The sequence below is a fragment of the Hippocampus guttulatus genome, chromosome 16 (assembly GCF_054856545.1).
Source record: "Hippocampus guttulatus isolate MCC_2025c chromosome 16, RoL_Hgut_1.0, whole genome shotgun sequence".
Lineage (NCBI taxonomy): Eukaryota > Metazoa > Chordata > Actinopteri > Syngnathiformes > Syngnathidae > Hippocampus > Hippocampus guttulatus.
This window is the reverse complement of record NC_141276.1, coordinates 1,320,530-1,346,707: the sequence shown is the minus strand read 5'-3', so window position 1 is coordinate 1,346,707 and position 26,178 is coordinate 1,320,530. Positions and strand designations below refer to the sequence as shown.

At 48.1% G+C, this 26,178-nt stretch overlaps 2 protein-coding genes across 5 annotated transcripts in view; one reads left to right on the top strand and one right to left on the bottom strand.

Moving 5' to 3' along the window:
* LOC147192322 (uncharacterized) overlaps positions 1 to 24,979 on the bottom strand; it is a 32,065-nt gene extending 7,086 nt beyond the window's left edge. Inside the window, exon 1 of the mRNA XM_086133188.1 lies at positions 24,882 to 24,979. The gene's annotated coding sequence lies outside the window, so the exon portion shown is untranslated. The remainder of the gene's footprint in view (positions 1 to 24,881) is intronic.
* Positions 1,394 to 14,753, top strand: plppr2a (phospholipid phosphatase related 2a). 4 transcript variants are annotated; one of them, XM_086133748.1, is made up of 8 exons: positions 1,394 to 1,931; positions 4,118 to 4,234; positions 8,167 to 8,355; positions 10,382 to 10,502; positions 11,183 to 11,433; positions 11,635 to 11,811; positions 12,246 to 12,373; positions 13,508 to 14,753. In XM_086133748.1, the coding sequence occupies exons 2-8, from the start codon at positions 4,166 to 4,168 to the stop codon at positions 13,614 to 13,616; spliced, it is 1,044 nt and encodes a 347-aa protein (XP_085989874.1). In that variant the 5' UTR covers positions 1,394 to 1,931; positions 4,118 to 4,165; the 3' UTR covers positions 13,617 to 14,753. The 4 variants fall into 4 exon arrangements, with proteins under 4 accessions (XP_085989874.1, XP_085989872.1, XP_085989876.1 ...); XM_086133746.1 differs by having other exon boundaries at positions 1,395 to 1,931; positions 4,113 to 4,234; XM_086133750.1 differs by having other exon boundaries at positions 1,397 to 1,931; positions 4,113 to 4,234; positions 12,246 to 12,389.
* Positions 24,980 to 26,178: the final 1,199 nt, after the last annotated feature.

The window sequence follows — 26,178 nt, the reverse complement described above, 5'->3', positions numbered from 1 at the left end:
ATTTAAATGAGACGTGTTCAGTGGCAGCGCGCGGCAACCGTAAAGGAAGGCAGCCATCTGAATCAAGTTTGCGGGGAATGCTTTGATTTGTGCACTAAAGTGACCGTTCGTGGATGCGTGGTTGTGCACGGATGAGCACATTTCTTCATATATGCATTGAATATAAGTTAGGCTTTGTGTGTGTGTGTGTACTGTATACCGCTGTATTCAAAACCTCAATCATATATCCAAGATACATATTCCCGTTCACATCACAGCCACTGCCGTGCCATAAGAGTGAGGCTAGGATGTCTTAAATCTATACAATTAATCTGGTTTACATTGTTTATTTGATGAAGTTCATTTAGGCACGCCATTGTGCTAAATGGCGGCCCTGCCACAAATTAGCATCTCAACGTTTGGGATGGTCAACATGTTGCCATCTAAATGCCAAGTGCCCTTCACGTTCTTCATCCCGTCGGTGTTCGGTGCGCTTTCCTACTTCACTGCGTTTCATCAAATATAATCTCGCTTGGCGAGTGGCTACGACAGTCTCTGAGGTCATTTAATATTGATGACAGTAAGGCAGGAGCTACCGGCAGAGAAGAGAGCAGACGCACTTGAGGCGAACCTCCCGATTCGTTTAGCGCACCCGAGGGTGTCGCAGAGGAGACGTCGGGCCGGACTGCAGCTCACGCGGCCGCGAACGACTGCGGAAAGACCATCTCGGAAAGCTTTGATCGGAAAGACCACCTCTTTCCGATCAAAGCTTCCCCACAAACCGAATGCGACCCGCCTCGCTTGGGATGGGCCCCAACTTTCACGAAGGGTGCAGGTGATAGATGGATGTCGCAGTTGCGTCCGCACATACGGTGTAGGAATGTCATCGTAATCTTGTGCTACGCGTTATTGATTCGAACCATTCTTGCCGGATTCGGCCATCGACACAAAAGGTCAAACATTTTGTACCTCAAGACATTGAAATGATCAAATGCAAAGAAAAACGAACACAATGAATATCCATCCGTGCAATTTCCAATCCGCTTTTTCCTCAGGAGGGTGGCGGGCGGGCGCGCCGGAGCCTATCCCGGCTGTCTTCGGGCAGTCGACGGGGGACAACCCGAACCGGTCGCCAGCCAATCGCAGGGCACACAGAGACAAACAACCATTCGCGCTCACCCTCACACCTAGTTGGACGTGCGAACCAGTCGCCCACCGCGCAACACAGCCACGTAAAAACAAAAGACTCTTTTTTTTTTTTTTTTTGGGAAGCTCCCCACCTCCTCCCTCGTCTGCTGCATCCCTGCTACTTGGCATTCATGTTTGGGGGGGGGGGGGCAGGTTGGCGTCCTCTTGGTTTCTCACGACATCCGCTAAAGGCGGGGGAAAGAAAGTCAGCGCGATGGGAGGAGGACAGAAAAGGCAAGAGTGAGGAAGCCTGCAGGGTGGAGGGCTGGACAGCGGAAGACGAGGGGGAGTCGAGAGGCAACGCAAGCCCTGAATGCAAATGAGCTGACACATACAACGCATTCCCTCCCTCTCGCTCGCTGTTTCGCGCACATGATTCTGCACTCTTTCTCCCGCACAGACATGCGTTCCATCTCTCTCCGTCTCCATGTGCCCCGTCGCTGCGTCAGACCGAGTAGCGCACGGGGGGGTCATTTCAACCCCTTAAGTCATTAGCCATCGCCGGTGGTTGGGAGGACAAGCTTCCTGAAAAAAAAAAAAAAAAGGGGATGGCGAGCGGACGGACTGCGTGAGTCTTGCCGGCGCGCGGTTTCGGAGGCTTGCGTGCGCCTCCTCCTCTTCGTCTCGCTGTCTGAGGAGCGGCGGCTGAGGCAGACCGCTCGGCCGGAGATTCGTCACAGCGCTTTGACATCATCGACATCCGATCAGACGTGGTCGGCGCATAAGAACCTGGCAACCGTCAGCCGAGCAACCGGCTACCCGAGGTGAGTAGGGAAAGAGGCGGGAGGAAGGGGGTGGGTGGGGGGGGGGGGGCGGCGAGGAGGGGATGGATGGCAGGATTCCCTCGTTCGTGAGAGGGAGATCTTAAGAGCCGCGATGGCTCCGGCGCCGGAGAGGCCGAATCCGCACGTGCTTTTGCAAAGCCCGATTTTGCATCTCCGACACTTCAAGTGAGCGAGTGGAGGGTTTGTTTGTGGCGGGGGCTCACCGTGGGTGCGTACGGTGTGATTGGGAGGAGCGTCTGGGTGCTCTCCAGCATTTTGCGCTGGTCCTCCCCAAACAATGTCCACTTGCACAGCGCAGCGGTTCTCCTCTTCGGGTCCGACACGTTTTTCTTTGAGGAGGATCAAGGTCACGTTCGAGGATTTGCTCATGTGCGCGCGCGCGTGTACGTCCGCGGACGGGCAACGACATTTGGAGCGCTCGCGCGGTCCGAGATCCAGTAGAATTTGCGGGATCGCGTATCGTTCGACTCAACGGGGAACCGAAATATTCGAAACGTCACGCGATGCAGTTCCAAACCGCGAAAAAGGACATGCACAGTAACGATAACCAACACCAAGCAAAAGCTTTTGCAGCTGAGCCCTCTGTGGCAAACTGCACTGAATCAGAAGAATGACCGACCGAGTGACCCTTCCCGCCGCATCACCGCGCCCCCTTTTGATGCTCACAATGACACGTGAAATGCACGGCGAGGTCGAAGTGGCGTGAAAAGCCGCGACGCCGTGCCAACTGCACGCATGCGTCAGGGCAGCAGACCGAGCCGCGCGCCGCACCGGGCCGAAGAGAGAAGCCGTATGGTTGGCCAGGGTCGTAGGATTTCCTCCGAATGTCCTTCGAATGTATATCAATACAGATCGATCGTATCAAAGGCAAGAATGAACAAGACATTCACGGCCATGATGAGTGAAGGTAAAACCACAATCGACCGTACAGGACGGTGGAGTTTAGGATACATTTGTGCAAATATGCAGCACATTCTTTTGGACCACACACATTTGGTAAAAGATCCAAGTAGGGTAACTTTACAGGCAAAACAAACTTGAGAATGGTTGAAAAGAAAATCCGAGCACACGATGTGTAGGACAGCCCAGTCGTCCACCAGCTGGGAATATCCAAAGCTATAATTATTCCAATTAGATCATTCCCCGGCCTCCTTTTTTTTTTTTTTTTCGATGATCAAAGCTTCTCCTACTCATCTCTGGCCGCCAAAGCAGTTTTTCCCAAAACACAATTGCTGCCACCAACACATGCATGCATTGTGGCCCAAATTGCACAAAAGTGTCGCCTCCCACGGCAAGAAGAGGAAGAGACATGTAACTTTCCATTCAGCAACACAAAAGAGTTGAATAAAAAATATAATAATACCAAAAAAAGTTTTAAAAAATTGCTCTTCCATTCCGATTCTCTTGTTTCTCTCTTGGAGATGAACTTGTCATTGCAAGCGAGTGAAGTGGATGGAAGTGATTCCTCCCCCCGAACGTATTTTGTTGAGCTTCTGGGTGCTCACCCGATATGTACGCACGTACGCACCGATTCCAAATGATCTCTCTCAAAGCAGTCTTGCTTTGCACGTGGCATTGTTCTGAGGACCGCTAAAAGCTTGACGTCATGCCTTATTCATCCCTCAGGCCTTTTTATTTCCCCACTCGTGGAGGGATAGCGTTCAAAAGAAGAATGTTCTCATGCACGTCACCACTCGCCTCTGCTTGAGATTTACTTGACGTCGACACATATATTTAAGAGCCAGCTACATATTTTTTTTTTTAAAAGACATTACAGCGAGACAGCATTAAAGACATTAGTGTACTTCATTGTCCCGAATTTGTCCTGATTCTATTTTGGTGTGTCTCCAGCAGGTGGCAGAGGAGGGCCTTCCCTCCAGCTTGCACACCCGCTGCCAATCATGACCGTATTTTCATGACCATACGGTGCGCCGTATTAAAAGGCGTAGTGTCAGTTACGGGTGCTATTTCTGTATTTAGCACGTACACGAGACACATTGTATTATCGGACGCTGCGGATGTTGTGCCAGCATTGCTTTGTTGTATTTTGTGAACCCGTGCACGCAGAGAGGCGATCTCCCGCATTTCTTTCCGCTTAAATCTCACACGTCGTAGCCCGGCTTTTTGTTGCCGGACTAACTTTGCGTTCTTTCCTTGCAGAGCAGGAGCTCGAGAGCCGAGACGAGGCAGGCCGAAACAAAGACGCGGGCGGCATGGCGGTGGAGAAGAAGCCGGGTGTGAAGAGCAGCAGCTCCATTGTCCCCTGTTTCCTCTTTGTCGAGGTAAATAAGTCATGAACGTACGCGGCGGGATGCCTTGATTTATTCAAAACACGGAATTGCCGGCGTTCATTTTGATCACATCTCGATGCAATTTTCTCTGAGCTTGCCTGTTACCCGGAGGCCCCTCTGAAATTGCACGTGCCGTCACTTGAGAAAAAGACTTTTCTTTTTTTCTCGATCTCCAACCTCAGCGTTACGTCCATCTCTGAAGATGGACTTTGATGAGCGAACGTGCTCTCTGACAATTCCACTCGTGTCTCACGTCAGCCTCGTCGCAGCGCCAGAATTTGTTGAAGTGTTCTTAAGCGGCTGCAGTTGTATTTATTTCACTCCGGGTCAGCCGTGACAAGAGAGGTACTTGCCGTTCAGTGACGCACGAGCATCGACAGAGGAAGCACCCGGTGGCCGATTCCATTTCCGACAAGACGGGCGGTTGTCCCGGGAAGCTATTTGTCAAACTAGCTGCTAACAGGAGCGTCAACATTGACGCTGCTTGGTATTTATTTTTTTTTAAATGGTAGCATCCCAATAGAACTTCAGTTAAAGTGTCTGTTAAAAAATATATATACTGTATATACAAACAAGACAGAAACATGACACTCCCAACATGGGTCTAGCAAGGGGCTAAATATAGCAGCAGTCACTCCAGCACTCGACACGTATTCAATGGCGTTGGGACATCGATTTTTTTCGGGAGAGAATAGCTGCATGGTAACGTCAATGAATAATGCTCACTTGTTACCCAGAAAATGACATGCCGCACTTTGCGCCGTCGCATGAGGTTGAGCGGAGGGATTTCAACTTGCCTCGACCCGATTAATGCATTTGCGAGCACGTTCGAAGGTATTTTCAATACCTTTGAACTTATCTGGCAGTCTAAAATGTTTTCACTCTGCATTAGCAGTGCCATGCTCCCCCCCCCCCCCACACCTAATCAGCAGTTACCATGGAAACAGATCAGATGGACTCATTCCCTATCTGTGTTCCTTCTCTTTGGGAATCCTTTCATTCGCTGTGCCCTAATCACAAGTCACAACCTTTCCCATCAGCGCTACCCACTCAGCCATCTTGTTCTGCTCGTCGCCTCCATTTTGCTTGTGTCCTCTTCCATTTTTCTCCCTGATGCTTTGCTTATCTTCAGCGTGTCATCCGGGGAGATTTGGAAGACTCGGGAAAACGGACAGCGGGGGGTAAAGTAAACATGAATGCGTCCGAGGGCTAAATCACCAATTCTTTCGTATCCTAAAATAAAACATTTTCATTTTTTTTTTTTGAATGGACATATCTCTTGGGCAATAGTGATTGGGAGAGTCCAAAGGGAGGGGCCCAAAGAAACAAATGAAGCAAGGGCCAAACCAGGCTTTTGCCCAAATAAATACAAGAAGAACGTAGGCATGCCGACATTGATATTTATTTACACCGAGACTGTGGCGACAGCGGGTCGTTGAGAGGAGGGAGACGCCTACAACAGGCCGGGCAGGGGATCACGAGGACCGGGTTTGGGCCCCGCTGGCCTATACTCATACAGCATGTTCAAATCTATCCGTTCGGTTCATTTCGGAATGAAAATGGTGACTCTCCAATTAAGCTGCCATGCATGTTTTTGAGACTATGGGAGGAAAGGGAAGTATCTGGAGAAAACACACCTGAGCAAAGGGAGACCTCACGTGGGAGGACCTGAGCCTCGCGACTGTGATTCAGACGTGCTATCGCCTACACCACGCCGCGCTGCTAATTGAATTATCACACAAAATATCGGAACAAAGGTTGAAAAAACTCATTCAAACTATCGAGTGTCGGGGGGAAACAACAACAACAATTAGCCCCTGCCCCAAAAAACTAAATAAATCAAATAAGCCTGCCTGTCTAACAAGACGGATATTGAGGCGTATTTTGTTTTTGTTTTTTCTACATTTTTTTGTGTGTGAAAAGATGTGAGTGCAGCTCCACCACTAGATGACACTGCTGCCACACACAATAAACGGACACGGGGATCTCTTAACTTCCTGTTGATCTGGATGATGTCGCTATTTATTTTTCAATGGAAATACATTGAACACTAATGAAAGAAGAAAAAAACATGATAGTCACTTGACATTTTGATTTATTGACGAACTGGTGTGTACTATATTCATCTTATGGGGCTCTGTTAATCAACACGATGTTATCCACCCAACCAACTGTTGTTTATCCTCAGTCGGGTCGCGAGCGTAGCCCGCTTCAATTTCTTTCATTTTACTCTTTACGGGCCCCTTTCGTACGCCGGTCCTGACACGCAAGCTTTCGAGGTTACAACCGGTGCCCAATCAACTCTCGTGGCATAAGAATACGCCGTCACAAGACGGGTGCCTCAGTTGGCGTCGGTTTTTCTGCTCTGGGATGTTAGCGACAGATGAGAGCATATTCCGACTTGCGTACAAAATCCGACAAAAGACTGGAAATCTGCCGCAAAGCACTCCCGGCCTGTTCCCGAGCTTGAGGCTTAGAAACGCAGAAATGTCTGATATGGATGGCACTCCTTAACATCGTGTCGGAAACCCGTGCGATTTTGCCCGCGGAATGGAGTCATCACTCCGTTTGGCCGGTCCGCTGTCAGCGGGGAGCCTTTCATATACTTGAAGTGACAAATCAGCCTTAAGTGCGGGCCAATGAGCTGGTCCGGCGCCTGCAGAGAAGCTCTCATTAGTGCTGACCGCCTGTCAAGATTTTATTCACGCGATGTCACCCACTTCTCTGCGATAGGAATCTTCCTTTCGGAAGATTTGTTGTGACATCACTCTGGTTTTCATGGAGGAGTGCCAATGGTTTGGGAATATCAAAGTGGGGGCATGATGTGTGGGTCGCTTTGGTGGATGTACTGGCAATATTCTGGTGAGTGGGGGCGGGGGGGTTTTCTTCTTCTTTTTTTTTTTTTTTTTTTGTCAGAGTGTGGAATACAGACATGGGCTCACCGGCACGATGAAATAATCAAATCTGTCTGTGGGATGTAGCGCAGCCGAAAGCTAGAATACGATTCTGACACACTTTCGATTCGTTCCGAAAATTTTCTGAAATTATTTTTCGCCTGCGTGCTTGCTGCGATTGTTCAGTTCTGGACCATTTTTAAGGAAGCCAATTGAACATACAGTAAACCAAAAGTGGTGATGCGTGAATGGTCATTGGTCCGCAAGTGCCCTCTGATGAACCTGGACAGGACAAAAATGAAAGCAACATACAGTTGAGCTCCATTTCACAGATTTAAAGAAGAAGTGGACTGGATGACGTTGTTGGATTTCGTCTTGTTCCATCAGGCGTCACCTCGGTCATCGCATTTGTTTGGCACGGGTTTTATGCGTGTCGGACGAGCAGCGTCTGGGTACCGGCGCACCGGCGTTGTTGTATCTACCAAAGAACGGTTTTGCGAGGCGCAGTCCTGGGAAATGGCCGTCTCGTCAACCCATTTGGCAGATTCCTGACGAATTTGACGTTTTCTAGTGCCCTGGCCACTAGTGGTAGGATGACGCAATAGTACGAGGCAGCATGTGCGACCCAGAGAGGTTCGTGGTGCAGTTCGTACGAGCCCTGAGCCCAATCACTCTGTTGCATCTGCTCTCTCACTCTTCGGTTCCTTGTTGAGGCAGCCTCTTTGCTTTGATTTGCCTCCGATTTTTCTACCCTAAAGAGCGGGGGAGGGTGAGGGGGCGGTGGGGGGGGGCGCCCGTCTAGCATGGCATCTCCTATCACTTTCATGGTTCTATCTTTTTTGATGCGTGCGCACTCTCTGGCTCTCTTTCTTCTCAGCCTCTGATCTGGATCCAAACATTTCACATTTCACTTTGGCTGGGATATTTTGCAAACGGGAGCCTGGACTGGCCTTTTTCAGCTTCCTCTCCTCCTCCCGCTCTCCTCTTGTCCTCTCCTTTCCTAACAGAGTGATCATGTTCTATTTCCAGCTGGTGATCATGGCCGGGACGGTGCTCCTGGCTTACTACTTTGAGTTCACAGACACCTTCCCCGTGCACATCCAAGGGTTCTTCTGCAATGACAAAACCTTCTCCAAGCCCTACCCTGGACCGGACCACACCAGCAAGATTCCCCCGGTCCTCATCTACTCGCTTGTCACTGCCATTCCCACCTTCACGGTAAGAGGATGAGGAGTGTGTGAGAAAAGCAATATTGGCAAATGTGTGTGTGCTTCTGTTAAGAAAAGATGAGAGTGAAGAAAAGCGCATTGATGGACAGCGAGGCTGTCAAAGTTACTGCCGTGCATTGTACAGGGAGACGTTTTGGGGGGGGGGGGGTTCTCTCTATTTGGAGTTGAGGCTGTATTGTGTTGATGAATTATTTCTGGTTTTGGCTGCACTATCGATATCGTAGAGTGAGCAGATTGGTGAACTGCATGGAGGTGACACCCTCCCCCTCAACCCTGACAAGCAGGTGTGTGTGTGTGTGTGTGTGTGTGCGCGCTCGTGTGCACGCATGCGCACACATCAATGGGAAGTGGCTGGCATGTTGTTGGAGAAAGGAGGCTGACTCAGGAACACACCACAAGAGAATTAAAAAAAAAAAAGAGAGAGCTGAAGTCATTACATAGTTATCATGGCTTGCAGCAAGAAGCAAAAAACAACAACAACAAAAAAACAAAAACTCTCCTGCTGGGCACCGAAAAAGAAGGCAATCCACACAAAGCAAAGCAATTTTGTGGGACCGCGTGTGCGCTGTGTTTCGAGGAGAGTAAGTGCTTGCAAAGTGCTCGGTGAGCATGGATTTTCAAATGTGCATCAGAGAGAACCGAAAAATATTCAAAGCTTATCCGGCAAGGAAACACTTCTGGAACGCTGTTCAAACTGGACGGTGCAGCCTTACATCAGCCAGTACAACCTTCCGATTTGCAGCCAATCCAAGAGCAAAAAAGTGATTCTTTGTTTCTACGATTCGTCTGAATGATCAAAGTTTATTTATTTATTTATTTATTTTTGGGGTGAAATGGGTTACAGTTTCCAAATGAATGACACCGTAATCGTAGTGCCCTAATATAATTCCAATGAAATATTCCTGTTTCTTTTCAAAATGGACCAATTGGTTGGCACGTCGGCCTCACAGTGCAGAGGTGCAGGGTTCGGTTCCCGCTCCGGCCTTCCTGTGTGGAGTTTGCATTCCCCCCCCCCCCCCCCCCAGTGGCTGTTCTCCGGTTCGATCCCACATTCCAGTTCTCAGCCGTATAAAAAATGGACGAACGGACGGAGCTTCAAATGTCCATATGTTCCACCACCCGAAAAAAAAAACACAGAGCGCCCTGATGGTGGAGCCGTGGCGCACCATCATCCCAGATCAAAGACACAGATGGCAGGGTGGGCTGCGCTGTGGGACAAGCCAGCACCAATTGTTGCGACTGCCTCAGGTCGAGGTTTTCTCTGCTCCGCCTCGGCGGCGACGCTGCTCACTCCGTGAATGCAAAGTCAACGTGGAGTAGGTTCAAAAAGGGGACGGGGACGGGTACAAAACGAAGGGCTTTTTGTTTTTACTACACGGGGTGTCTTTTGAAAGTCAGTCGGCCAACATGAGGAAAAGAAACGAAAGGCATGAGTCGCACTACATGTTTCGTATCAGGCCCGCCACCCACGACTTTATAGCGACGCCCGAGGCAACGCACTTCAGAGGGTTTGTCCAAAAGTGAGAGCAGAGTACCTTGATTAGCATCGATATTCCGGCGCGCACGGTGCCGCACGAACCGAGCGTCCCCGTGGACGCTGTGCCGTCTTGAAATGCTTCCTTCAGCGCGTGACGTTGCCCTTAATAGCTCCGACTGGATGAGCATTTTCCTCCGGCTCCGGACCGCAGTGTTTCAGTCTTGGCGATCAACGTTCTTACACTGACGATTGGAAACGTTCAAAGAAATAGCCGACGTCTTCATGCCCAAGCGGTGCATGTGAGCAAGATGAGAATTCAATGCAAGGAAGAGTAAATTTTTGTCGGATGGGAATTTACGGAATGGCCGTCTCGACAATATTGGAACATTTATTGATCATTTATTCGGCATTGTGAATATCACGTCAAGAAAATCATGCACTTTCTTGTTTTGTTTTCACTCGCGTCAAAAAGTAGTGACACGCAACAATTTCCAACCAGATTATAATCGTTTTGTGTTTTGTTTTTTTGTGTCTCCAGATTCTTGTCGGAGAACTGTGCGCTTTCTTCACCAAGGCAGAAGGAAGCCGGGAGAGGACCATTGTCACTGCGGACTGCTGCTATTTCAACCCCCTCCTGAGACGCATCATCCGCTTCTTAGGTGGGCGCTCTTTTGTATTCCGCTTGCCTCGCCGCATTTCCCGAATTCAGAATGCCGTCGTGTCAAAACAAATGAGCGCGGACGGACCAAACAGACGCGAAAGGCGTTGGCCGTTGATATTTTCAAAGGTTGCCGGCGATGTCGACCGAACAAGTACAAGTTGTTGAAGTTCTAAGCCGCACGCAGAAATGAGCAGTTCACGCTTTACCTTCAGAGGCGAAAGCTTCATTTACAAATTCACACCCAAGCTGATAATCCTGGCTGCTATTTTGAGAGGTACGATTTATCACCTGTTTTATCGAAGAGCTCTCGCTTGATTTGTTTTGCCCTCTCGTCTGCTCGCTATATTTTTGTTGGTGAACAGAGTCAACGGCAACAACAAACAAATTTGAGTTATTCAAGCGGGGTTACGCCGTGTAGCTTTTCATTTCAATTCAAGTATCCACAACTCCTCAAAACGAGAGCCAAGTCTGAGAGTTACGCAAACCTTTTGACTGCACGTTTGGTTGTTTCAGTTTTCGGTCATGGAAGCAAACTGGCAAACTGCGTCTACGGGTCACAAAGTGATATGTCGACAGAAAAGATCCGATTCAGACGGACGACGGGCGGGCGGTGCGAAACCAGCATTCAACAGCTCCCGTGCTTATTTCTGCCATCCATCCCAATTCATCTGAACCCAGGGGTCTATGCCTTCGGTCTACTGACGACAAGCATCTTCGCCAATGCCGGGCAGGTGGTGACAGGAAACCAGACTCCTCACTTCCTCTCGGCCTGCAGACCAAACTACACGGCGCTCGGCTGCCAATCCAACACGCAATACATCACCGAGCGCCGGGCCTGCACGGGCAGCCGTCTCGTCGTCCTGTCCGCACGGAAATCCTTCCCCTGCAAGGACGCGGCGCTCAGCGTCTACTCCGCAGTGTACACCGTGGTAGGTTGACGCGTGCTCACGGTGGCCTTTGGATAACGAGCTGTAAGAGCCAGGCCTTCAATCTCACCTCCACGTGACCCTTTTGGTCCGATGCCGTGAAGCAACTTCGGATTTCACTTCAACCTTTCGCTAAAGGGGTGGGGGGGTGAATGGGGGGGGGGGGGTGAATCCGGCCCGATTTTCTCATGTGCCTTTCTTTAGATGTATGTGACGCTGGTGTTCAAGACCAAAGGGACGCGCCTGACAAAGCCCACTGTCAGCTTCACCTTGCTGTGCCTGGCCATGATTGTCGGCGTGATCAGGGTGGCTGAATATCGCAACCACTGGGCCGATGTCCTGGCGGGATTCTTCACTGGCGGAGCCATCGCTGTCTTTCTGGTAAGATAAGAAAACCTCGATTTGTCTCGCAATGGAGAAATTCGCAATTGAGAAGAAGAAGAAAAAAAAAATCAAGTCCAGTACAGCTTGGTGATAAGATGATCATCTGAATCAGGTGCGTTGGAAACATGCAGGAAAGTGGCCCTCAAGGCCCACAGTCTGACAGCTGTGGTGCAACACCTCAAACGGTTTGGGAAAACAGCTCAGAAATCCCCAAGAGGGTTAATATTTGAGATGTGAGACCAACTCATTCAGTGTCAGCCCAATTCTGGACCAAGTCTGAAAAGACGTTTAAAAACGTCTTTGGGAGTGAATGAGTTCATGCTGCCTGATGATTGACATGAGACCGTACAGGTCTCAAACCCTCCATGGACTTTCATAGTGTTGTTCAAGTGTCTCTCTCTCTCTCTCTCTCTCTCTCACTCTTCCTGCAGGTGACTTGTGTGATTAACAACTTCCAGCAGATGCAGCTCGGGCCTTCTGCACAAGTGGCCCAGTGTCCCGAGTCCACGTCGGCTATGCCCATGGTGACGCTGCCCTGTGTGGAGAGTCCACTAGAAAAGTTAAGTGGCCTTCAGGTAAGAGCCCGGGCAACGTAGACCGAAGACCGTCTGTGAGACCCCCCCCCCCCCCCCGCCACTTCCAAACAACCCAATACACATGCATGCGTGAAGTCCCCAACTGCACTCAACAACAACAACAACAAAAACCCAAGAGGCAAATCCTTGAACTCTGCGCATGTGCACGTTGTGCAGTCGGCCGATGAGAAAGAGAACAGCTGGGATTTGTTCTACTGGCGTGAAATGTGCTGCGGTTCCATTTCAGCAAGAGAATGGAACAAATTCCCTTGTGTGTTTTATATTTCCTCTCACTCTCGAATGGTCGAGATGCAGACAGGAAGAAAGTCACGGAGGAGTTTGCTGCCATTCAGCAGTTTGCCCGACAGCCCCGGTGGTGTAATTCAGCACTGTGCCCAAATGAAAAGTGCTCGGTTGCGCAAGCCTGCTTTCCAATGCTGCGATTTGCAAAGCGGGTTCACCCCCCGGCTATATTTACATGGGAATACTATATCTTCTGAAGGCATTTGCAATTGCGGAATTTCACTTCTTCACACATTGGCCAACGTCGGAGAGAGTCAGAGGTGACAAGAATCAGCCCCTTGCAAGCTCCCCGTCGGTCGGACGCTCTCCCGAAGACATTTAAACAACATTTTCTGTGTTCCGGCACGGGACATGGCCCATGGCCTTCAGAAGGACTTCCCAGCGACGTCAATATAGCCGGCGTGCTCGGGAAATGCTCGGCGTCCTTTGCGGTCTGTCACCTGTACCTGATTGCCGATTTTCCTCTGTCTCCCACCTTGCCTCTTTCCTCTCAATCTGCTCCCTTCACTTCCGTCCCTCCCCTCCCCACCAGCATCCGGCACTTTGCTCTTCCCCCCCACTCTACAACACCTACGTTCAACCATTCTAAGCAACGTGGACGTCCCTTTGGACCTTTGTCTCACTCTCCCCTTCTTCTGTTGCCATCTTTCCGTTTTGTAGCCACACGCCAAAATGACCACGAGCCACCCAGTCATCCCCCCCCCCCCCGCATCCATGAGCATCTCTCTTGATGATCCTTCTCTCGGCTTTTCCTCTCTCCTCCGTCCGCCCCGCCCCGCCCTCTCCTCTTTCTCACTCCTCTCTTTCCCCTGCAGACTCCGCGGGGATCTCCGTTCACCGAGATCACATGACCATCAGCCCTATCGGTTCCCCGCCAAAGCCGATGTCCTCACACCGTCTCGCTTCATTTCCAGCCAAGTCTAGACCGGGCCGACCGGCGCTCTCCTCGCTGCGCCGCGCATTCAGCCGGGCGGTGCGCCGCGCTGCACCGCTCCTATTCCACGCAGGTCTAGACCGCTGGCGCAGACTTCGCAAGTCGGCACGCACGCTTCCCGTCGCTCCCCATCCACCCAAATTCCCCCGGGAACCGATAGGCAAGACTTTTTCAAAGACGTGAACTTGGCTGGAACCCCCCAGCGAAGGACCGGAACATTCACTTTTCTTTTTCAATAATCTTTTTCGCCGCGTTTCTACTTTTTGATATAAAGTCACGCAAAGCTCGCAAAGTCACGCGATGAAAGTCGCAATGTTGTTCCCAGACTTCCACTTCTATTTGTTGTCTTTGTGTTTTGCAGCAGTTTTGATGGCGGGTGGCCGCTTGCTGCCTCTTGCAGGTCAGTCTCAGACGTCACTTTCGGGAAAGGAGACTTCTGGTTGTCTGTGTGGCGTTTGCAAGTCATCTTGAGAACACACGTGGCAGTTTCTTTCTCATGTCAAGGATGTGTCATGAGTTTTGATGACATCCAAAGAATATATCGATTCAACCGAAATGACGCCCCCCCCCCAAAAAAAAATAGTCTGCCCAGTCCGCAAGTACAATTTATAATTCATCTCCATCAGGAGTCTTATTGCTTGATATTATTTCCTTTCCTCAGTGTACGAGATGTGAAATAACTTCATGTGCCTTGTGAACTCGCTGTCTGTCAGCCAAGCCAGGTAGCGGAGGAGGTGACATAACGGATTGGAAATTCCTTGCCAGCGCTCGACTCCTCGTTTAGATGATTTACCTCTGATCAAACAAAGCACGATTTTGCATTGGAGATCAAATATAAGATGGCAGAGGTCAAGTTCAAGTTCCAAATGATGCTTGTAACCTCACCATTTTTAACTCGGCTCTTCAAACATTCAGGATTTTTTTTTTTTTTAGTAGTAGTCTAAGGCAAACACCATATATTGGAAAACGATCAGCTCTTGTCACGCCACGTTCTACTTCCAGAGGTTATTTACATACTGTATATCATCCGACTGTACATTTACGTTCATTTAATGTTTCGTGCATTTATCTTGGGCGCACACTCACGGTTTGTACTGATGATTAATGAATTGATTTTATGAGCACGAGTCTGGCAAATGGTGGTGGTTGTTTTCGCCGCGACGTGCGCTCGTGATGAGAACTTTGCTGACTTTGATTGGCAGGCTTCCTTCCTCCCATCCGCGTTTTCGTTCACTCTCCGCTTTGCTTCTTTCCCTCCAAATCCTTTCACAATCCATCCGCAGCCCTCCTCGATTCTTGTTTCACGATCATTTTACTTGTCTAATGTTTCCCTCTGCTGGAGAATACGCACATGAACCCGCGCGCACGCGCTTAAATCTGGACGTTGGTTTCCTCGTGCTGTTTATAACGCCCGCCAATTTAATCCACTTTTTACACTGAAAGCTGTATAATATTGTACATAGTTTCTTTCTTTCTTTTTTTTTTTTTGTATTGAGAGTCATATATTTAGTCAAAGCTCACTTCCTCTCTTGACTGGGGAAAATCTTATATTGATTGGGTTCATTGTGACGTGTGTGACCATGGGAGTGTCTCGCTACTTCTTGCCTGGAAAAGTGTGATGACATTTCGCTCTCGAATGAACTGTTCACTGGACCAAAGTAAGACAAGGGTTGAGAACAAACAAACAAAAAAAAAAACAATTGAAATACACCCTCAAAAAGCCAAATATGATCATTGGATAGGAATTTAAAAGGGAGCCCACAGGTCAGAAAGCTTCGACTGATACAAAACGTGATCGGGAGTATTGATTGAGGCTAAAGCTAAAGCCTTGGAAGTAGAAACCTTGTGTACCGTGCTCGAAATGGTTTGCTGTACACGTCAACTGCAATTGAAAAGTTTTTCTTGAGAGTTAACGACTTTGATGGCACCAGCTATTGCAATACGTCATCCCAATGAAGATGTGAATTACACCCCCTCCCCACCCAAAAAATAGTTGCCGCACAGGAGTAATATCTTATTTCAAATACAAATGGCCCCTGATGATTATTCTTTTAGCATTTTCAGCGCACGATTAAAATTTGTGCATTGTGGGTCAACTTTCGCCGTCTCTGAGCGTGGCTTTCCAAATGTGTCGACGCAAAAAGAAAGGCCCAAGAGGAAAAAATAATAAAAATAACACCTGTAGGCTCCATATTTTCCCCGGGTTCAACCATCAGCATGGCAGTTGACTTTCCAGTCAAGTCTTTCATCTGTTTTAGCGAAGAATAAACACACTGCAGTTGACTGAATGAAAGCGACTAAGAAGCACCCAGTGGCCCTCTCAGATCTGCAACGCTGAGGGGAAACATTTTTTTTTTTCGTTTTTCAAGTCTTGCTGCAGCCAATTGTCCGTTTTGTAAGAATTGTGCGATGAGAACAATAAATGGATCTTGCAGTGAGAGAAACTGCATCGGCTCTTTTGTATGCGTCTCAAAGGACGGGTTTTGAATTCAAGGGGCCGACAGTTCACACGGAGTCAGTCGATTTGGCAGAAAATGGAAACCCATCAACATGATGCGAGGTGGGCTGTGAACATTTCTTCTGCAAATGGATGTCTTCGTCTTTGAGAGAGAATATGTCACAACGACTTCACATGTACAGTCCATTCAAATGACAAAAAAAAAAAAAGAAATTCGATGCTAGAAATTCAACAGCGCTATATGATGACAATCCAACAAACTGCATTTGCAGGTTGCATCCAAAAGATGGCACTGTACGTCATCGGTATTGCTGGTTGCTGCTTGGCCCTTGACGCCGGTGAGCATTTTTTTTGTTTTATGAATAGACAAGAAATATTTTTGCACTTGTTGGGTGTGCTTTATGCGGCCCATCTTCTAAACGACAGTTTTTAGAAGCAACGACTCGTGCATCACATCTGTATATCTGCCTATCATTCAGTCCACAGAGTCAAGAATGCACAGCGTGAGCTCGTTTCTCGATAAATTGAAGCAATACAGTGAAAACGGAATTGGGAGAGAAAAGCTCGTAAGAGGTGCTGCTGGCTTTAATTGCAGCCTGCTCAGTTTTCCACACTTGGCAGAGATGCACCTGCAACTCCTGAAAACCTCATGCTTCCCTGAGTTTAGAAGACCAGCAAGTGCCCCATCCAGAGGGATTCAAAGGATGATGCCGTTTTCTTGGAACGGAGTATGCCACCTGCGGCGTCTTTGTGTTTAGATGTGTGTGTGTGTGTGTGCGCGCGCGTGCGATTTAAACGATTTATTTTTTTTCCTACCTCATTAGTGTGGGCAGCCTCTGTTACTTTGCAAGGAATGTTAATTGTGTGAAGGTCTCTGCTGCATTGCAATTACAAGTCTCCACTGGTAAACGGAGACCATTTTCTTTTCTACTTTAGTTGCAGGTAAATATGATCCGCCCCAAGTGATGCTTCAATTCCGCCGCAATGTGGAGTGATTTGCAGACAGCTTGAGTGCACATATCTGCCTGATATGCGAGCGTAACTGCAGATTTCCCAAAATATTTTGCATCACTTTAGTATTTATTTCCATCCATCCATTTTGTGATCCGCTTGACCTCGCGAGGGTCGCGGGGCGTGCTGGAGCCTCTCCCAGCTGTCTTCGGGCATGGTGGCAGAGCATAAAAGGCAGTGTAACGTAACTGTGTGGCAATAAAGCGGAACTAATTATTTGCCCTCCAGAATCACATTCATCAAAGTCTTCCCCGAGATGTGGCGGCGGCCATTGAAGAGCGGCCGGATGGTGGCCGCGCCATCATGTAGCACGCCGTCTCGCCTGCCTTTTGCCCAAAGTAAGCCGAGGATAGTTGTAGAAGCAAGTCACCCTAATCAGGATACGTTTTCAAGATAATAGATGTATTTTTTTTTTATATACTGTACATACATACTACAGAGCCCCTAAAGTGACATGGAGAAAAATAAATAATCAAATAAATTAATTAATTAATGTGTTTCTCGTTCAAATGAGACCCGTCATTCCCCGCTAGCGCTAGCCTTATTCACCTGTGTGAGCTAGCTTCCCGTCTATTTTCAATCTGCATCCAGTGCAGTGAGACAATGGCAGCAGAAGAGGACTTAAACTCTTTCCTCAAAAACAAGGACTATAGTACAGTCGGTATAATCTATACCAAATAGTGTCATCGACCAACGAAAAGAAAATAAGATGAGGATAGTAGCTTCTTGTCCTAGCGAGAACGTTTCTCGTCCTAACTACCGAACGTTCACAGGAAGCTAGCTCGTGCAGGTAAATAAGCTAGCGCGAGCAGCGAAAGACATTTCTCGTTGAGATGAGAACGTTTCTCAACCTAACGATAAACATATTTCCTTTTATTGAAATTTTCACCTTAGGGGTTCTGTAGCATACAGTGACTGAGAAAAGCATAGAAATGACAATTGTTTTCAAATATCAGTAAGTAATAATGACCGTTTTTGTTCCAAGGCTGCTATTACAGGTGGGAACTATATGAAAGAGTTTGCATTCTTAAATCATATTTTAAATTAAGAATTACGTGGGTATTTTTGTGTGGAAGAACTGCATACAGCACTATAGTTAGTGCTATAACACAAACTGAAAAGTGCCCTGGCTGGCCCACCGCTATAATGGCGATCTGCAGTTGCCATGGCAATTGAAAATGAAGCTTTTCGTTCGGTACAGTCACTGACTACTGTTGTCCTTCCCTCATTCTAGGGCATTGATTCTCGATATTTTAAATCTTCTATTTTACAATCACATACAAGGCATCTAAACCTTTGGCTGTTTTCAAGAGTACACCGAGACGTCAAAAGTTAATTAAAAACAACAACAACAACTGAAGGACACAAGCAGCTGCCAATATCACAAGATGTCATCGTGCTTTGTCATAAACATTGCGCAGGCTAAAACAGTCTGTACTTTTTCACAGGTAGGCTACACTGCCTTTCTTTTACTACTGCGGGATTTATACACAGACCGCAAAATGAAAACTTGGAAGCCCGTAGCGCACCATTTGGAGGAAATATGTCCTTTAACCACAGCAAAACGGCACACGCGGAACATGGCCTCGAGCTTGATGGGTCTAGATTCAGATATGAAACAGGGCTGCAGCCAGAGAAAAAAAATGTTAGCATTTCCCCAAACAAGCCCACAAGTCAAATTCAAATTGATTAGTTAAATGCAGTTGTTGTGCTCTGGATAATAGCTTCGTATAAAGGCAGTTGGTCTCTGGGTAACACGTGGGAGCTTCTTTTTTTTTTTAATCTCGATTAAGACTGCACTCTAGTAATCCAAATCTATGCATGACACAATAGAATTATTTTCTTTGGATAACCATCAGTCAGGAGCATATTTTAAATTGCCAGCGCCTAGTGCAAGTTGAGGATTTGCGCCCAAGTACCAGAGGACCCGTCGCAATCCTTGTGTTTCCACCAGTCTGTTATTCAAGCACTTTTGAGTCACTCTACTTTCTTGAAATCCGAGTCAAGATATGAAAATATTCACACAGCGACTGCTTCCCGCTGCATGGCAACCGCGTGGGACGCTTAACGTCACAAAAGCGCCGTGGATCTTCACCTATGATGTCAACTTGAATCTTGATCTACTTCTGTCAACTTGAACCGCTGCAAACATCGATCGAACGATCCGTCGCCCCAATATTTGGAATTTTAGGATCGTTTAAAAAAAAGAAATCGGCTCATCGCAACGGTTGTGGACACGCAATAGATGTCAAGTGAGTGGAGGACTCCCGCTCACAAACTTAAAATCCCCCTGCTCTTGTTGTCTTCGTTCTGAGAGATGCAGGGGCCTCTGTTTTCAAAGCAGGTGCTGCTGGTTTGGGCCATCAGTTTCCCCCTGACAGTTTGGAGGCGAGGAGCAGTCGGCTGAGGCGTTCTGCTGAGGAAGTAGCACATGTCATCATTGTGCTTAAGTGGCGGAGAGACATGCTGGATGAGTCACGATGGGACAGACAGAGACGTAGAAGGCAGAGAGGCGTGTTGGAGTGCGCGCGCGCGCGCGTGCGTGTATTCTCACTTTCTCCACACAGCTTTACCTTCTTTTGTCCATTCCTTCGGCGAACAAACAAACGAATGCAGGCTCGTTTACGTGGATGCAGATCGCATGCACACAGATTGCAGCGCAATGCTCATTTAGTTAGATTATAATTGTCCGGGCAGAACTAAGGACTGACACAAAGAAATTACACGTAACCGCGAGTTATTGATTTTGTGTTGGGCGCAGAGGGTGTGAAATAAATTGAAAGTATTACTGCAGCATAGAGCCAAGTGTGCTGTGTCGACAAGAACATAATGTGGACCGCTTAAATGGTCCCTCTAACATGGCTGGCAATTACACTTGCCCATTCGAAAGCAGGGAGATTCAATCAGGCAAAGTTGAGGCTCATAGCATTGTTGGTGGGGGGCTGGGGGCTGGGGGGGGGGGGGGGGTTAATTAGTATATTCGGCTGTAACCAACCGCAAAAGAAGTTGAAGGGGTGAGGGATAACGTTTGTTTGGATATTTTGGCCCAGTGACGTGTCCAGCGATAACGTTGTCATTAACTATTGATCACACAGGCGGGCATGGCCCTCATTCAAGCCCCCGCGCCGTCTCCTCCGGCATACGTGCTGCAACCACTCCACCTTTCTTTGCTCGACTCAAGCACCCAGGAAAAATCTGTCACCCTCCCCTCTTCGTAGCGTCGCGCCAGCCTTCCCCCCCCCCCCCCCCCCCCACACCCCCATCCCCCATCAAGTATCTTCACGCCTGCGTTCTACTCTTTCGGCCCCTGCTCCCTCCTCTCAGCATCCCCATTCACGTGTCCCTCATCTCTGTCTCCATCCTCTCACTTGAATACAAGCGCAAGGTACTGAGCATCCAGCCATCCCCGTCTCCAACAACAGCAGCAGCAGCAAGCCTCTCTGACATACGCAGCCCTTCACTCCTTGCATTATCTTTCCCGGAAATTGCATTTCCAGCACAGCCTGGGCCCCATTATGAAGAGGGAGCGACATGCTGTAACCTTTTTAAAAAGCCATTAGTGATGCACCTGCCCCACCCCTTCCCTCCTTCTCAGCACCCATCCCCGAGACAACCGCTCAACCAAACCTCAGCCTTTCTACGTAAATCCCCAAGCCCCCTTGTTTTACCCTTCCTGACCCCTCCCCATCCTCGTGGCAGCTGTAACGTTATTAGGCCGATACTACAGCCATTATTCAGCCGGCTCGCCTCTCCCCAGCTGAACACGGAGCGGACGCTGAGGGAGCAGCACAGGGCAACGGCTAAAGCGATAAGTGTACAAAGGGTCAGGTGTAACGCTTACGAGGATGGATTGGATGGAAGGGTGCGTGGGTAGATACGTAGATAGGTACGTCCCGGGTGGACAAGATTTATTTATGTGAGGCGGATGGATGGATGGATGGAGGGATGGATGGATACGTAGATAGGTAGGTCTCTGGTGGACAAGATTTGATGTGAGGCTGATGGTTGGATGGCTGCTTGGCTGGCTGCATGGCTGGATGGAGGCTTGTGGCTGGCTGGATCAATTAACTATTGAAACAATGGGTTGGGTGATTCGATTGCTGAGCAAGCTGCATGAATGGATTACAGGGACGATTGGATCGGTGGCTTGTGTTTGGGCAGGCTCATGTCCAGAGTACGCGTGTGCATGCGACTGTGCGGCGAAGGATGGTTGGATGGACGGCTCGGCCTCCGCTATTGAACCCGCATATACATACCAACAGAAAAATTGTGACCCCTTGGCTTCTTACCAGCAAACGTAATGATGTCGGCAATCGATTCATGGTTTAGAGACCTTGTTTGATTTACAATTGCCCAAATCCGTGCAATTTCAGCCGTACCGAACCAAGAAATGAATCATGATTCATTTCGGTTCAGGCATTTTCTACAGAGTCAATTTGAAACCATGTCCTGTTCGTGTCAGGGGAAGGATTTAAAATCTTTAAAAAAAAATCAAATCAGTCGATTAATCGACAAAAGAACTGACCGATTAATCGATTATTAAAGTAATCATGAGTTGCAGCGCTGGTGTGTTTGTCAGAGGTCTGTACAGCAGCCGCAAACTGCAGTGTTACTTTCGAATATTGTGACTCAAATAAAAGTAAAGTCAATAAAACTACTCTGTTTTTTTTTTTCTAGAGCATGAACCTCTGCAACAAAAATGACCACCCCCACCGCCTCAAGAGAAACTGTAACTACAATGTGGCCCGTGATAAAAATGAGTTTGACAGGCCTCAAAAGGACATGCTCGCTTCCAGATTTTTGGTGAAAGAAAATCAGGGGATGGAACCACGAGTGAAGGTGTGGGAGTGCAATTGATAAAAGGTAAACAATGGAGCAGCACAATAGCTCCATTCCCCATGCCTGTTGCCTCTCCCGGCCGTCCTCGAGGAACACAAACGACGGCTGAAACATCAGGGCCGCTCGCGGTCGATACTCAGCATACCGAGCGGCAGAAACTCAATACACACTTGGCCAGTCAAAGAAGCACGCTCGTGCCGTGTTGTCGTTTTAGACCACACCGGCTGCATTATCGTCCAATTAAAATGCGGAAGAGGGGGAGGCCAGCAAAGAGAGAGAAAGCGCAGTGTCGGCGAGCACAGGGAGAAAGAAAATGAATGGGTCGGGACGAGCCACGAACAGAGCGCGCACACGGACACAAAATCCAAATGCATGGGCAGGTTCCAGGAAGTGGCTAGTGAGAGATATAAAAACAGAGGACGAGGCGGGGAAGGAAAAAAAAAAAAAGTTCACCTCTTTTACTTCCCCAGTAAAGTACACGGCAAAGCCCGCGAGTCCGAATTCAGCAGCTGCAGCTTAACTGTAGCGAACAAGCCTCCTCTCCTACGGTACAGCGCATGCGTGGCTCAGCCCCGCTGACTGACTGTCGACGTGAAGGAAGTGCTGCAATTTGCAGAGTCATCGCACGAAAACCCAGAGGACACCAATCCATAAAAAAAACCCGCTACACTCCCTCGTCATTCATTATTTGAACACATACTGTGTGTGTGTGTGTGTGTATATATATATATATATATCCACATATATATACACACACACACCCGCCTTGGTCAAGGCATGTCATCTCCACCCTCTTTGTTTTGCTTGCTTTGTCTCCAGACACTGAAACTTAATCCCCCAACAGACACCCTGCCAATCGATAGCATGACATCATCAGGAAAAGACCTCATCAGCGGGTCGAGGGTAGAGTGCTAACCTGAAGAAAAAAATTTAAATAAATCGCAGAGTTGTAAGTATCCACCGACAGCCATCTACACAGACGCGGGAAGGCAAAGGTGCTGGCGGGCATTTGCAAATTGAAAGTACATTTGCGAGGGCCTTTGTCAGTCCGGCCCTTTTCTCGCCTTTGGACGCCCCCCGCAAGAATGACGAGAGAACCGGACCCGGGCATCCCTTCTCACGTGACGCGTCGCTTATCAAACCGCCGCCTACCTGCTGCTGCTGCTGCTACCCTTGTAAATCTGATTGATGACAAGCTCGGGACCTCTTCTACTCGAGCGTGAACATATGGACACACACTGAGCTAATAGACGGTGAGAACATTCCGCTTGAGTGAGCTGGCCGGCATGATAGATTTAAGTACAATGAGTTGCATCCGTCACAATTTAACCTAGCTCTCAGAACACATGAAAAACAAGTCGATCACTTTCATAATTGCGTGTGATCAAGCATATCAAGGGAACAATGTAAAAGCATGAATGTCACTCTCTGCCCATGAATGTGACAACCTTTTCTAATCCCGCTTGGTTGACTGACACGACGAGCGATGGCCTGGCGGCGCTGGCGTCAGTCTGATTCAACCTGGAGCACAATGTACAGTACACGCGCTTTCAGGTTGGTGTCGCTTGACCGACGCGGTCGCTTACAATCGCAACTTGGACAGCAGACATTTCCACCGAGCAGTACAGTTTGTTTGACTTCTTTATTTGAGTTGTCTTTTTTTTTTTTTTTTTTTTTACTGTCAATTGCCAAAAGCTATGAAGCGCACAAGTATAGATCTGCCAATCCATCCATTTCCCCAGCTGTCTGCAGGCAGTTGGCTGGGGACACCCTGAACCGCTTGCCAGCCGATCGCAGGGCACCCAAAGACGAACAACCATCCGCTCTCACACTCACACCGAGGGACAATTTGGAGTGTTCAACCTCACTATACAGTATTCAGTCATTTTTCTGACCCCATTTGTGGCTTTTTTTTCTTTATTAAACACGGCTGGAAAACAACTGCAGCGACTTTTTGGGTGGTATTATTGGATACTTTGGGATACTGTGTGATGATATTCTTCGTCCCTCTTTGTCCAGATTGCAAATGAATCCTTTTGTGCAAAGCCACCACTGGGTAATTCAACCATATGTCCCAATTAAGACGTCGGGCCTTATTTACAAAGGTTGTGTGAAAACAGATGCAAACTTGATTACTCGCGCAAACAAATGAGCTAGCCGATGGACAAACGGGCCTCGCCCAGGATTACATCTTCCAAATCTGCCGCACATCTTATTTTGCGCATTCTGCGAGGAGTAGACCGGTTTTAGTATGCGCAATGTGAGTCGGCTAACCTGACATGAATTGCGATGGATGATTTTGTGTCATTATGTACGTGGCTGAACATTCCGCACTTTGCGTAGCCACGATGGTGGCTATTCTGGCATGGAGAGACGGCGAAAAATGGAGAGGGTATTTTCCACTCGTGCGAACGCGCAAAACCCTCTAAATATGGCGGCCTCCAACACTTTGACAGCCGTAAGAGTGAGTGAGCACACGTGATGCCAGTAACACGTTATGTCCATTTTTTTTTCTTGTAACACGTTACGGTTGTTAGGGTCCAAATCACTCTGGGGCTGGGCTTTTGTAAATTTATGAAGATATTTTCTAAAACAATAGTGATTATAAACATATCCCTGCGACCAATAATCAGCTCCTCCTCATCAATTTGGGTGAAGGCTACATACGTACACTGCTATTTCATCTCAAATAAAATCGAAGTTTGTTCTTTCCAAAATCAAAAAAGTAGGTCACAAGGTTACTTCCGACACACGTCATCAGAAAGGTCATTTTTCGAAGGGAATGTGGCAACACTGGTGAGCGAACCGTTCGAGCGTCCTCTTTTTGAATTCTTCGTCCAACAAAACGCCATTGCTTTAGATCACGCGCAGGATGCCCACCGACAGCACGCTTTAAAAGATGCAACGGAGTCGATGCAAGAGTGTGAAAAGGAAATCCACTGCCTACCTTTAGTCGAGACGGGGCACGCACTTTGGCAGCGTGTTCCTGTCGTACGTCCGTGTACGGTTTAAAATGCATTTCCTGGCGCTCCGGATTCCCATTCCTTGCCGGTGCCATCAGTGAATTGAATATGAAACAACATTTTGAATGACAATAATAATAATAACAGAAAAAGATCGCAACGGCTCTGATCGCAAACTGCAACTGCAGACTGATGAGCTAACAACTTCCGGTGACGCAATCACGCGTCATCGTCGGTTAAAAGTGATTTTTTGTTGTTGTTTTTTTTTTTTGGTGTGAATGTTAAACCGGTAGGATTCCTCGGGTGCAATGTGCACTAACACAAAAAACTATCATCTTACTAAAATCATTGGCCAATTCCCACGACAGCCCTCGCAATCGACTTGCGACCAGTCGCGGGCTACCTGTCGATGGCGATCGATGTCTTGGGCACCCCTGGTTTAAGGGAACTGAAATTGTGTATTTCTAAGGCCTTACCCCTCTCTCTATTTGTTCATTATCTCGCAATAATTGGATGAGAACGAAAAATCCTGGGCTGGAACATCAAATTATACTTCATGACTGAATTCAATCATCATCCTTCATCCCAACGTCTCGCAAATATACATTTGTCAACGTATGTTGCCTTCATTGGATGCGATGGTAAACAAGGTCCCCGGAAAGGCCCGCAATGAGCCGCCGGCATCAATCACGCTCCTTTGAGGGGACGAGGCCATCCAACTCTGCACACATGGGCCCTCGGCTCTCGGGAGTGAGCTCCCTCGTCATCTGAAGGGAGGCAGCAGCTGTGGTGCGGACTTCTGCAATTTTCTCAAGTGTTTGCCGAGGATCAATTGTGTCGAAGGCGCCCATAAGGAATGCCTGTTTGTTGTGCCCCCTCTGAAGTGGTTGGCTGCTGGTGGTCCATTCTTTCAATCTCCTCCTTTGTGCACCGGACAAGAGGAAGTCACGATAGCAGCAGGACACGTGAAGTGGCATATGAACAGCAAGTTCACTTCCGGACTTGATTTTTGGCCAATTGTTCTTTCTTTTTTTTTTTTGTTTTTGTTTTTTCTCCCTACACGGTTTGTTTCATTGCAGCCGTAAGCCGATGTGAGTTTAGTTCGCTTACTCTGATGTCAAAGAACACCGCAAGTTCAAAAATGTCAATATGACACAAATGATATGAAATCCAAATGATATCTTCGTGTGAAATCGTTCAACAACGGAGATTTGAAATGGCATGTTTCCCTATTCAAGACAAAAGCCATTTGCCTTCACAATTGAGGCGGCGAGCCTTTTA

Coding starts and splice junctions, on each gene's coding strand:
- plppr2a (XM_086133748.1), top strand. CDS start 4,166: ATGGCGGTGGAGAAGAAGCCGGGTGTGAAGAGCAGCAGCTCCATTGTC. Junction 10,503..11,182: donor ACGCATCATCCGCTTCTTAG/GTGGGCGCTCTT, acceptor ATCTGAACCCAG/GGGTCTATGCCTTCGGTCTA. Junction 11,812..12,245: donor GAGCCATCGCTGTCTTTCTG/GTAAGATAAGAA, acceptor CTCTTCCTGCAG/GTGACTTGTGTGATTAACAA.